The 12,913-nt window shown below is 56.4% G+C and overlaps 1 protein-coding gene across 1 annotated transcript in view; it reads right to left on the bottom strand.

Moving 5' to 3' along the window:
• Positions 1-1,858: 1,858 nt before the first annotated feature.
• The window catches only part of MYT1 (myelin transcription factor 1), an 84,518-nt gene continuing 73,463 nt past the window's right edge, over positions 1,859-12,913 (bottom strand). Inside the window, exons 17-23 of the mRNA XM_049869122.1 lie at positions 10,044-10,106; positions 9,662-9,745; positions 6,134-6,355; positions 4,914-5,005; positions 4,192-4,295; positions 3,112-3,255; positions 1,859-2,814 (exon numbers count right to left, since the gene is read on the bottom strand). Of these exons, the coding sequence (XP_049725079.1) occupies positions 2,674-2,814; positions 3,112-3,255; positions 4,192-4,295; positions 4,914-5,005; positions 6,134-6,355; positions 9,662-9,745; positions 10,044-10,106 (850 nt within the window). The 3' untranslated portion in view covers positions 1,859-2,673. The remainder of the gene's footprint in view (positions 2,815-3,111; positions 3,256-4,191; positions 4,296-4,913; positions 5,006-6,133; positions 6,356-9,661; positions 9,746-10,043; positions 10,107-12,913) is intronic.

A 12,913-nucleotide genomic window follows, 5' to 3' on the forward strand; every position in this document is an offset into this window, starting at 1 on the left:
CAGCACTGGTTCTGGGGGGTGGGGCGTGCAGAGAGGCGGGGCGGGGCGTGCGGAGCAATGGGGCATAGGGAGGGGTGGGAAGGGTGTGTGGACGTGGGGAGTGCAGGGGGTGGGGTGGGACCTGGTGAGCTAGATGGGGCAGGTGGGGCCCCCCAAAACGCAGGTTCACTATTGGGATGGACGAGGGGGTCAGATAAACCTTCCAGCTGAAAAAGGAGCAAGACCCACTGGGTGGAGGGAAGTGGCCGTTCGGACCACCAGAGCCGGAGCCGCCCGCGAAGGGAGGGACCTGCCCACAAGCCCTGTGCTTGCATGTCCCATGCTGACTCTCAGGGAGGCCAGAGCCGCGTTGGCATTCAGGCTGAGTCTGACCAGAAGCCTCAACCAAACTCTCACGCAGGAGGTCTAGAGCCCCATCGGAAACAAAGCGTGGCAGTGGTGAGGTGCCATCACAAGGCGGAAGAGCCCACTCAAACCAGCTTAAGGCAAAAAAAAAAGGGGGGGGGAGGGAATCCATTGCCACACGTAACTGAGTCCCAGAGCGGCAGGATCAGGAGCTGAAAGGGTGTCAGGGGAATGGTCTCACTGCCTCCCCTCCCACCCCCACCTTTCCTTCTCCATTGCTCAGCTCTGCCTCCCTCCAGAAGGTCTGAACTCTCTCCAAATGCAGATGGTTTCCTCCTGGTCGTCAGGAAAGATGGCCCAGGGGGCCCAATTCCACACACACACACACACACACACACACACACCCCGCCACCACCGCCACCACCACCACCCCACCACCCCCACCCCCCCGTTTAACAACCCCAGCAGAAAGGCTTTTCCTCTTTAACTCCAAGAGAAAACTCGTGGGTAGAACTCTGATGTGCGCACGCCCAGTAGTGTGGTAAGAGGTAGATACAGTCACTTAGAACCATCAGCACCACACAGAGGGGGAAGGTGCTGTTGGCCAAGCCAAAAAGTGGCCGCTGCGTGAGGTATTAGGGAGAAGGAGGACAGAAGGAGGAGAACCTAGCGCAAGCTCCAAGGAGTCGTTCTATCCTGCCCACCCGACCCGACACCAGTGCTGGGCTTGGCCCTCCTCCCCCAGCCTGCCTGTACCCAGGAGGGTGAACAAGAGCTGCGTCTTCACAACAGACCACAGCACCACGGTCACAATCAGAAGTGGACTTTTATTAGGAAATCACCCTGCAGATACATCATGAAGTGCTGTGGGTTTAACACATTTCCTGAGGAAGGAGGGTCACAGTATTAGAGCTGTCAGAACAGGTGAGTAGCCTGCCATTACACGGAGGCTACGGGTACTGCAGTTGACAGTATTCCTTCACAGAAACACTATGTAGCCATCACAGAACTGACACACACGAGGACACGCCAGCGCACACTCCGCCGCATACACGTAAATAAACAAAGAACAAAGAGCCCCATCCTGCCGTCAGTGCCGAAACAAAAGGAACCCAGAAGGGAAAAAGAAAACCAAAAAGTCTCTCTCTCCATTGGGCCAAGGGGAAAAGCCCCAAATTATCAAAATTCCTCAGTTACAAAATACTTTTTTAAAAATTCCATTATTAAAAGAATAAATAACAAAATATATAAAAAATAACTTGGTTGCATCAAAATTATAACTAGAAGTTATATCAAGATTTTTTGTGGTCTTATAGTCAGTTACCTTTGCTTTGAATTTCATTCATTTCCCTTTCCTGGTGCCCTGGGTGGGGTCTGGTTAAAATAGTATAAAATTAATAAATAAAAATGTGAAATAAATAGTGAATGTTAACATAGGAGGTTGTGAATATAAATACTTACATCTTGACAAAATTAAATAATTTACAGAATAATTAAACTAACTACTTTTTATTTCTTCCAGGAAGTGCAATTTCTCTACTTTTAAAGACTAACTCGGAATTGCAGTCACAATTTGGACTCTATTTACATGTAGGAACATTGTGTTTTTAACACATTAAATTTGTCTTTTTTTGCATCTTGAGTGAATCTAAAAGGAAGTGAAATCTTTGTGGTCTCCCACTGGGACTCTACTCGCCTCCCCACCCCCGCCATGCAGCATCAGCGTGACAACTTGGTCACGAAGGTGCAGGGTCAGTCTTGCCAGTACTCTCGACGCGGCCACTCCTTGCATGTCAGGGGGGCTTTAAGCGTCCCAGTCAAAGCTCTCTGAGCCAAAGGCGGCAAGCAGAGTGGCTCTGGGAGGCCCATTCCCAATTTTTCCCTGGGACAGGCTTGTTCTATCCTTAACACAAAACTGAATCAAACAAAACTGTGAAAAACACGCTGGCACGCGCAGCCCTTGCCAGCAGATGTGCCCCGCCGAGCCTCCTGCCACGGTGCCCTCCCAGCCACTACAGACAAGGAATACTGTGGTTGCAAACTTCAGAAGCTTCCCTGAGAACCTTTTCCGCTGAGCTTTCCGCTAGAGGTTTCAAACTGCTCTTCAGGTGTCTTTCAGAAAACAAAAATAAATTGCTTTGTAATACTTCAGTGGCCCATGGCCTCCGTGCACAGGGCCTTGGGGAACACTGACCTGTAGGCACCCCTTTGTATAAACCTGACAAGGCCCCCCAGCATGATTTTACCCCACCGCTGCCCAGCAGAGTCCTGTGGGGGAGGCCCTCTGTAGCAGGTTGGGTCTGGAGGCGAGGTGGCCCACACTGCTCATTAGACCTGGATGCCCCTCACAGCCTGCTTGATGCTCTCCAGGAGGGCCTTGTTCTCGGGATTCTGGTAGCAGTCCTGGTCGGTGTACATGTTGGTGAGGGTGCTCACATACGCATCGAAGTTCTGCTCACAGATTGGCTCCTGGGCCCAAGAGAGTGGCACCAGGTTAACAGCCCACCACAGGGCTCTGCACTGGGGTCACCAAACCTGGGTTCTGTACTCCCACCCCATAGATACAGCCATAATACTGGTCCCACAGTGACACAGGCACCACCGGACAATGGCGGGCCACTTTGGGCATCAGAACCGAAGGGCCAGCACCCACCCGGCCGGGTAAACGGGATCAGGATCCCAGAAGCAGCTGGGGCCTCCACCAGGCCGCGGGTCAAGCACCAGGACCCCAGGGACAGGGCACCCCTCCCAGCCCTGACTGCCTACCATGTGCGGGAGGCGGATGTTGGCAAGACTTTGGATGAGGGCCTGGCTCAGGCCAGACAGCTCTAGGAACAGTGCCTCATTCTGCTGCTCAATGACCTTGTTCTCCTCCTCAATGTTCTGGAGGTTCTTCTCCATGGAGGATATCTGGAGAGGGAGAGGGATGTGCACCCTCACCAACCACACCTCCCATCTCTCTGGGAGCACAAGGGGCTGGGGGACAGGCGGAACCCTGCCCTAATGCGTGTTGGTCGTACTGCCAGCGAAGGGGCTGCAGTGGCCTGGGGTGCTTGGTGTAGGGAGGGAAAGAGGGGTCACCTGGCACACAGCCTGACCCCAGGGGAGCAGGGAGGGGATGAGGTGGCTAGGCCAGTGCTTGTGGGGCTGGACCTCGAATCCCTATTGTGTGGTTGTGCTCTGTGCTCCTCATCAGTAAAGTGGGAAAAGAGCCCCACCATGGGGGTGTTGGGGCTACCTCTGGGTTTCAGCTCACTAAACATACCAACGATGGCCTTAAACAAAGCTTTAGAAGGCGAGCGTGTCAGGCAGACACCCTCCCCCTGCATGTTCATGCCCAGCAAACTGGGCTGGAAACTGAGGACCAGGGCAGCCACGACGCTCGCGGAGGAAGGCCGGGCAATGGCTGGACCCGGCTCCAGAGGTCACATCCTTGGGCACAAAACTCATAGGACACTGACCTTGATGGCACCCCTAACCCTGATGGGACCCTTGAGCCTGAGGGGGCCCCTGACCCTGACAGGACCCCGGACCCTGATAGGACCCCTGACTTTGAGAGGGACTCCTGGCCCTGAAGGACCCCTGACCCTAAGGGGAACCCCTGACCCTGAGGGTACCCCAGCCCTGATGGTGCGAATCCCAGTACAGCAACGTTGGCTGCTGTGTGGATGAGTGTGGCTGGGCCCTCCACTGGCTGAGCCCTCACGGCAGTCTTGGCTCCGCCGTCCTCCACCTCCCCGGAGAGAAGGCCAAGGAACAGGGAGGGCATTGCTGGGACCTGCCACGCCAGCTGTCCCTGAGAGCTGGACATAGGTTGTGGGAGGGGCTCTTGGCTGCAGCGCTCACCTGGGACTGCAGCTTGACCATGGCAGCCTCCATCTCTGAGTTGGACTCGCTGAGGTCGTGGATCTCCTTGTTCAGCTGCTTGATTTCCTCGTCGTTCTCCAGCACTGCAGAGAGAGGCCCTGGCATTGCCTTCTGCCCTGAGCGGACAGGGGGCCTCAGAGGGCGGCACAGACCAGCGCCCCATGTCAAGCATAGGCCATCACACCTGGCCTGCTCATCTTTCTCCAGAGCTCATGGACCCACATGCCAGTGGGCTCAAGAGCCTGAATTGGGACAGGAGGCTGGGAAGCCCCGTTTCAGAGACTGTTGAGTCTGCCTTTGTCGCTGGTCTCCTGCCCCATGTCACAGGTGGGAAGGTGTGATCTCTGAGATAAACCAGACCTGTTTCTAGGCGATGGTGACCATCCTCAGTCCTGTCTTTGCTGTGGCCAAGCAGGAGCAGCCAGGGCTCTCTGCATCGTCGGGAATGAGGCTTCCTCTGCTACCCGCAGCTCACTGGCCCCAGGGAAGTCATGGATGCCCCAGGCCACAGCAGGCTGCTCGAGGGGCTTCATGGGTTTCGGAGCCAGAGTCAGGAGCCGCCAGCTCAGATGGAGGGTCTGTTTCCACCAAGCCTCCCAGTCCTTCCACTGGTTCCAAGGGGCTGAGTGCCCAGGCCTGGTTACCAAGGCCCACGGTCTCACACATGGACATCTCCACAGACGGTAAGGGGGATAGCTTACCATCACTTGTCTTGAATTTAGTGCTGAGAATCTCATCCCCTGAGAGTTTTCCCTTCTTTCCAGCAAAAGTTGCTCTGGGACAGCCAGACAAGCTGGAAGGAAAAGGTCACACATCAGGATAGGTCTGAGATCACAGGTCAGGACAGGTCTGAGGTCACAGGTCAGCACAGGTCTCAGGTCAGGACAGGTGTGAAGTCACATGTCAGGACAGATCTGAAGTCAAAGGTCAAGACAGTTGTGAGGTCGCATGTCAGGACAGATCTGAGGTCACAGGTCAGGTCAGGTGTGAGGTCACACATCAGGACAGGTGTGAGGTCACAGGTCAGGACAGGTGTGAGATCATACGTCAAGACAGGTGCGAGGTCATAGGTCAAGACAGGTCTGAGGCCACAGGTCAGGACAGGTGTGAGGTCTCAGGTCATAACAGATCTCAGGTCACAGGTCGGGACAGGTGTAAGGTCATGACTGGTGTGAGGTCACAGGTCTGAAGTCATGAGTCAGGACAGGTGTGAAGTCACAGGTCATAACATGTCTGAGGTCACAGGTCGGGGCAGGTGTGAGGTCATAGGTCATAACAGGTCTGGACCCGGCTGAGGTCACACATCAGGATAGGTCTGAGGTCACAGGTCAGGACAGGTGTAAGGTCACAGCCCAGGACAGGTCTGAGGCAACCAGGTGGCTGGATAAATGCTCACGACTATATTTGTTTCTTGCCTGCCTCCATCCCCCTGCTGAAGTACTCGCCCATGGGGGTGGTGCAGCTTGCTCTCAGCTCTGTCCTGAGAGCCCAGGGCAGGGGACTCTACTGAGTGCTAGCTGAAGGAATAAGCTAGGCAATCCTGTGGGTGGAGAGGCAAAGGCATAAAAGAGCGTGACCTGGACCAGACGCAGGGTTTCTGATGGGACCAAGTGCTGACCTGCACAGAGAGGGAGCACGGTGGGTAAGGGGTAACTCAGGAGGGCTCACCCCTGAACATGTCCCAGAGCACCTGGCTAGGTGGGCACACATCAGGTGTGCAGAAGGGAGGCTTGTACCACAGATACAAATGGTGAAATGTAACACACCCCGCAGTCTGACACCACAGTTTCCTGGAGCTTCCTCCAATTTGGGGTTGGCGCCCCCTTAGAAACTTCCAGCAGCACCTGAGCCCTTCTCTGCTCCCTTCTGGGGTCTCACCCCACAGTCCCAGGCCAGGTGTAGCCATCCTGCAGAATATTACCTCCGGTGGGTGAGGAAGCTTCCATTGGCATGGCCAGAGCCATCACAACCAGGTGTGGGGCAGGTAGGCCCCTCATTCTTCAGTGATTTCCAGGAAAACGATGAGCCGTTGAGGGACCCTTCTTTCTGCCTGCGGGCGGCCAGCGGGCAGCCTGATGCACTCCTGTGCGAGGCATACTTGCCACTGATGTGGCCAAGCCCCACGCAGCCAGGAACCGGGCACCTGGGCACAAAAGGTCAGAGGTGAACCCAGGGTACAAGGCTGCAACCTAAATATCCCAACCCTCCCAGGCAAGCATCAATTCTGAAAACTGCTGGGGGCTCCTGGATCAACTCTCAGCGCAACTGGAGCTGATGACCAACAGGGCTGGGTCCCGCCTAACCTCAGCCTCACCACCTCACATCCCTGCATGGCAGAGGGGGTGGTGTCTGGTCAGCACCTGCATTCTCACCTGACCCCAGTGGCCACAACACCTGGGCAGGTCTAGGGCCAGCTCTTGGGGCCTCTGGGCCAGGCCAAGTTCTTGCTGTGACAAGCCTGCTGCCACCACCAGTGGGATTACAGTGCCAGCTGAGACCACAGAGCTGCTCACCGCCCCAGGTGTGACACGTGCACCCCACCCAGGGACTGCAGTAGTCACCTGTCATCAGTGCTGAAGGGAAGAGTACATGGTCACAGTGCATCTGGGACTCAGTGCAGACACCCACTCCCCTGCTTCTCAGGATAACTTGGCATGTTAGGGTAGAATCCCTTATGAAAATTGCATAAACGCAGCGGATAACTTCAGAAGGGCTCAGAGGAACAGGGAGAGGCAGGATTCAGGGTCTGACCCAGGAGGAGACCCTCTGTGTTCTCATGACCACAGACGAAGGCCGTCTAAGTTACTATCTGCCTGCAGGAGTCAAGTACAGCGCCCCTGCATTTGCATTTCTAATTACAGCACCACCGCGTGTTCCAAGGTCCTGGGGCGCCCAGGGCTGACAGCCTCCAGCTGGCCACAAAGTGAGGTCATAAGTCACCACACACGCGGTCGGCCTGGGGTGGGGAGCAGAGGTGGGGTCAGGTGTCCAGGGCTAGGAGAGCTCCAGGGAGGGCCCAAGGGCGACAGAGGGTGAGTCAGGGTCTACCCCACACACGCACCGCCCACTGTAGCCCCGCCACTGGGGGCCTCTTCTCAAAAGGGGCCTCCCTTCCCAGTTCCCTTTGCCCGGCTCTGCGCCCCGCCCCTGGGCCTCGCAAGTCCCGCCCAGCCGCTCCCCTTTCCCCCAGGGCCCCACCCTCTCCATAGTACCGCCTCTCGCTTGACCTGCCCCCTCCTCTGCGCCGTCTCTCCCTTGGGGTGCCCCCCTTCCTTGCCTCTCCCGGCCCCCTCAGTGACTCCGCCCCACCCCACCTCTAGCCCCATCCCTCCCCTCCTCCCAATCCTCTGCGGCCCCACCACCCCGCCTACCCCACCGCTGCCTCTCCTCTTCCCATTGCCCGCTCCGCCCTCCGTGGCCCCACCCCACCCTTTCTGCTCTTTCTCCCACTGTCCCACGGAGCTAAGGCCTCAGACGCTCTGGAATTCTCCCGGTATTCCTACAAAGCGGAGGCAAGGGCTAGGCCAGGGGCCCTGAGGGGTCTTTGAGGGTCCACGTTATTCCCCAGGCAGGTCTGTCTCGTAGAGAACCGGCGCCGGAGCCGACACGCCACGAGAGAGGGGCTAGTCATGGCCACACCAGCAGCTGAGCTGCTCTGTCACAGGCGTCTGCGGCGCTGACTGCGTGTTTCCCTTGTATCCTTAGAAACCCGGCCTTTTCACCCTCCACAGCTCAAATCGGGAGGAGGGGCGCTGTGGTCCAAGCTCCTCAGTGAGCTTAGTGGGAGCCGGTCTCCCCAGGCATCGCCCCAAGATGGGTCCGGTTTTTATGGAGTTATAAAGCTGTGGCAAAAGGGCTTTACCACAAAGTGCTGACGTGACTTAATCTCAAATTGGTGCAGCCACGAGATGCCATAAAAAGGGGGCCCTCCTCCGCCAGCTGGAGAAAGACGTGGGAGTCTGCTCCCTTAAAGATGACAGCCTTGGAAACCCTTTGGGGCAGTTCGACTCTGTCCTATACGGTTGCTATGAGTCGGAATTGACTCTATGGCAATGGGTTTGGTTTGGATTCTCCTCCACCAGCCCCACCAAAATCACTGCATAAGGAAACGGCTTCCTGTGCACACCGGAGCACCTATTAAGGTTTCTCCATGTCAGCACCTATTTAAAGGTATTGGTCAATTCTAAACACAGTAAAAGTTTATGGCTGGGGGCCTACAGGATCGGAGGCACTGAAGGGGCCAAGCGGCCTTGCAGCCTCCTCGTGTGAGGCCAGGGTCTCATCCATCCCAATACAGCTGAGCTCTCCAAATCCACACTCTCCACTTGGCTGCAGAGTTCCTGCCTTTTTTTTTTTTTTTTTTTCTTTTTAAAGCAATGGCAGCACACTAGAAAGAGAAAAACCATTTTTCCAAGTTAATTTGAAAAATGCTGATCCTGACGATAGTCATTTGCAAATGCAGCACAATTCGTTTGTGATATGCCTGCCAGCAGGATCCTTGCTAAATCCATAACAGCACTGCATTTATATGATCACAAACAAATTCCTGCATTTTCCAGAGGAAAAATACTTTTACCCACCCCACACTGAGTGTGCAATGTTCATGATGCCAACAACCACACGATTTATGTTGTAATTTAACACTCATTACAGCTTTGCTGTAAAAAATAACTGCATAAGCAAACAAGCCCTGGCCTTCTGACACTGACAGCTGTTGGGGATGCTCCCCGAGGGTTCACGCTGCTCAAGCCCTGGCACAGCTAAGTTGCTTGCCCCTGGCAGGGGTAAGCAAGGCCCCTGGCTGTTCCTGGCCCACAGGGAAGTGGCCATCCTGCCTCCCCTGAGCCTGGGCCTGCCACAAGGAGAGAAACACTGGCCCCAAGCCCTGGGAGGAGAAACCATCCTTCCACTTTCTTGGCTGAGTGCTCCCCTTTCCTACCCTGTGGCTGTGCCAGCTCCCGAAATCTCACCACTGCAAGCCCCAGGTTCCAGGAAACCCCCAGTCCTGTGCAGCCCCACTGGTACCCTGCCAGTGGTGCCTCCTCTCCCTCCCACACTCCCTGGGGGTGGGGAAGTGAGGTTCCTAACCAGAAAATGAGCTTGCAATTGTTCAAGCCCCAATCTGAGAGGTCATACACAAGGTCCAGGCAGTACAAGTCAGTCTTTTTGCCTCAGGAACTGGCACCAAAGTCCCATGCAGGTGCATGAGTGTGACCTTCCCTCATGCAGACTGGGGTGCCCATGAGTGCCTGGAGGGCCACCTCTCAGTCTCATCCTCACATCCCCAGGTGTGAGAGGCTTGTGTGCCTGGGGTGTCAGTGTGTCAAGTGCAGAATTAATGTAGCTGTCGATCACCTTGACAATCAGTGGTATGAATGAAAAGAAAACCTCAACCGAGCTTGTATAATGACCAAGCTCAGGGAAGCCCTTGTATCTGAGCGGCACTCACTTCATCAGCTCAGGGTCCTCCTTGTCGTCCTTGGTGGGCGTGATCTTGATGCCACTCTTCTTCGCTCGAGGGCAGCCCGACAGGCTGTATAGAAAAAGGGGCCACTTCAGCCCCAGTAGCCCCCACCCTCTGCCCCCCACTGTGTCTACTGAGTTTTATCCCTCTAGAAGGGCTCCCTGACTCTGACCTTCCTCTCTGTCTTACTGCAGAGAAACCTAACCAGGTTCTGGAAACATCCAAGGCTCAGGGTGATGACAGGAAACAGGCCTTAGCCATCAATGTTGTGTTCACACTTCATACTCTGAGGAAAGACCCCTCACCCCCACTGACTGAGGGGTTCACTGAGGAAGGGACCCCATCCCCACCTGACCGAAGGGCTCACCTCCGGTGTGAGGCGTAGTTTCCCGTGATGTGGCCAGAGCCATCGCAGCCGGGCGTGGGGCACCTGCGGAGGGAAGCAAGGTTGGGGCCAGCCTGTGAACAGGCCCACTCACTCCAGGAGGGAGCCTCTGCCCTCCTCCCCAGCACCAGTGTCCCACAAATGGCCCACCCTCTGTCAGCACTCTCCACAAATGAGAGTCACCAATGGCACCCAGCTGCATGCCAACGCCACGCCAATAACCTGCCAACAACAAGGTGTCTGAATACAGTGACCTCAGCATTTTGCCATCCAGGGACAACCCGGTGCGGAAAGCACGTCTCCACTGCAGAGAAGCTGGGCCGGCTCGGCCGTCTGTCAAATTCCAGAATGGACTAGAACCATCTGCTGTGCATGAACACACGGACTATGAACTCCAAACGCGGGAGCCCAGGAGAGCGGGCTCAGACCTGAGGACCAGGCCGTCTTTCTCACAGGAAGGATGTCACCCGTGGTTACAAGTGAACGAATGTCCATTATTGAGCACCAACAGTGTGCCAAAATAGCGCTGCCTGCCACGGTTCCTTTAGTGGGTGGGGAGTGCCAGCAGAGGGGCGACACAAACGCAAGCCCGATGCAGCATCCGTCATGGTGAGTGACTGTCACAGGCAGTGGTAACAACTCCATTCTGATCGCATGAGCATGGGGTTCTGTCCCTCCAAGTATCCACTGAGGAAAACCTGCTCACTCCAGAGTGGCGGCGCCAAGCCAACTTTGCAGTGGCTCCATCTCCTGCTGGCACCTAGGTGGGCCTCACATGTGGAGCCTGTCACTCCTGCAGAGGGAGGATCAGGGTATGCTGATGCTTTTCCTCACACAGAAGTGACTAGAGAGGTGGAGGGCCTGGCCAAAGTCACCAGCTGACACCCACTGTTCAGAGTTGCCCAGCACAGGGCTCCGTGGTGCTCAGTACCCATTCGAGGCTGTGACCATGTCTGCTGGAGCCTTTTGCGTGGAGCCCACCTGTAGTGGGCAGCTCCTGCCAGTACAAAGAGACTGGGCAGCCCCTGGTGCCTGAAGGCCTCCTAGGCACCAGCTCCATCTGCACCCCTCTGCGGCCTACCTCCGGAGCCTCAGTCCCTGCAGGAACCAGGACCAGGGTCTGGACAGGGCCTGAGAGGTCCCTGGTCCTTGCCTCCAGGACACTGTGTCAGCCTGTCAGCCAGCCAACCAGTCACACCGTTCTCCCTCAGCATGTGGGTCCCTCGAACCTGACTGTACTTCTGTCACGCTGGCTCCCATCATGCTGGCTCCCGCCATCACACATGGTCACATTTGCACCACAGGTTTGGGATGTGGCATCATCTCCGTTTCACTTCCTTGAAGTGGGGTTGCACCTTCTCCACACATCCCAGCTCCTCTAACACCCTCCTGCTGGGCAGATAGGGCCTCCTGAGGGTCCCAGGTCCTGGTGGTTCCAGGCCGGCATGAGCTTCAGTGGCCTCCCCAGTCTCTGTGGTGCCATGCTGTAGGCTCTGGGCTTAGGCAACTCAGGCCTTGCCCCTTGGCTGCATTGAAAAGTTAGATGCAGACTCAGCAGCTGGCTACCCCTGGGATGCCCCAGGACTCAATGGTCTGGGCCCTGAACGGAGGCCAGTCCTGTGGGTAAGCCTGGGGGCACCAGTGAGCCTGGCCCTTGGCACAGTGGGCCCTACTGCACGCCCTCCCTGAGATGACTCCACTGCTCTTCCAGGAGCCCTGTCCAAGAGAGGGAGCTATGTCTGCGATGAAGGAGTGATATCCCGTCAGGTGGCCACAGCCCTGTGGGCCACCTGTTCCTACACTGTCTTGGCTGAAGGACATGCCCGGGCTGGCAGCACACAGGCCTCACCCTAGCCCTGTCCTGCCTGGCTCATGGGCCACCCCCACCCCCACATGAGACAAGCAGCACCCAAGGAGTTGTGGGAGGTGGCACAGGACCCCAGGAGGAGGAGCCTCAGGAGGGAGTCAGGGGCCGCCAAGGACACTGCTGAAGCTGAGAGTGACTCATTTCCATAAAAGGAGGGCTCCTTGTGGCCATTTCGTAGGAGGTGCTTGGTTAACCACTCCCAGATCACAGTTGGGAGGTGCCAGCCCTTCCACGGGCTAGGCTACATCCAGGCTCAGAGCCCAGGGCTTTCCACCCACCCTGTCTGGCTACCACACTCACGCTCTTAGTGAGTCAGCCCCTTAGATCAGAAAATCACAAACATGCTTTTTTCTAGTTAGAAGAGAAAGGAAAAGCGAGACCAAGAACACCGGCAGGAAAGGAGGAGAAGGAAGTGGGGTCAGGGCAGGGCAACAGGGCAAGAAATGCAAGACGGCTGAGTCTGGGCCTCAGAATAGGCTCATGCTAAAGCTGCTCACTCCTGAGAAGAGTGCCCTACCGAAAACCAACCACAGGTTCCACTGGCCATGGAACACCAACATGCCCCGGGCTCTCTGACCAAAGGTGGTAGGCGATAGGCCCAGGGACACTCAGCCCCCAGGGCATCTAAAGCTTTCTGTTCTGTTTCCAAACCAGCTCAGGTCCTGAAAGCCCTCAGCAGCCCCAGTGCCTCATCTTGGAGGCAGTGTCCCGTTCCTGTACACCCCAGTGTGGGAGAGCCAGGACACAGGGGCCTGGACCCACAGCCTCCATATGGAGACGTGGGGTGGCACGCAGGGACAACTGGGAGAGGGAGTGACTGAGGGGACAAGTGGGCCCTCTGGTGGCCAGGATGAGACTCTGGCTCAAGATCACATAACTGTAGTGCCACAGGCAAGGACAGCCCCCAATTCCAGCCCCAAAGGGTACCAACACCTGGGAAACCTCTGGTCAAAGCAGGCCAGCTAGAGCCCACAGCAAAAGCAGA

This window comes from Elephas maximus, chromosome 25 (assembly GCF_024166365.1).
Source record: "Elephas maximus indicus isolate mEleMax1 chromosome 25, mEleMax1 primary haplotype, whole genome shotgun sequence".
NCBI classification, from domain to species: domain Eukaryota; kingdom Metazoa; phylum Chordata; class Mammalia; order Proboscidea; family Elephantidae; genus Elephas; species Elephas maximus.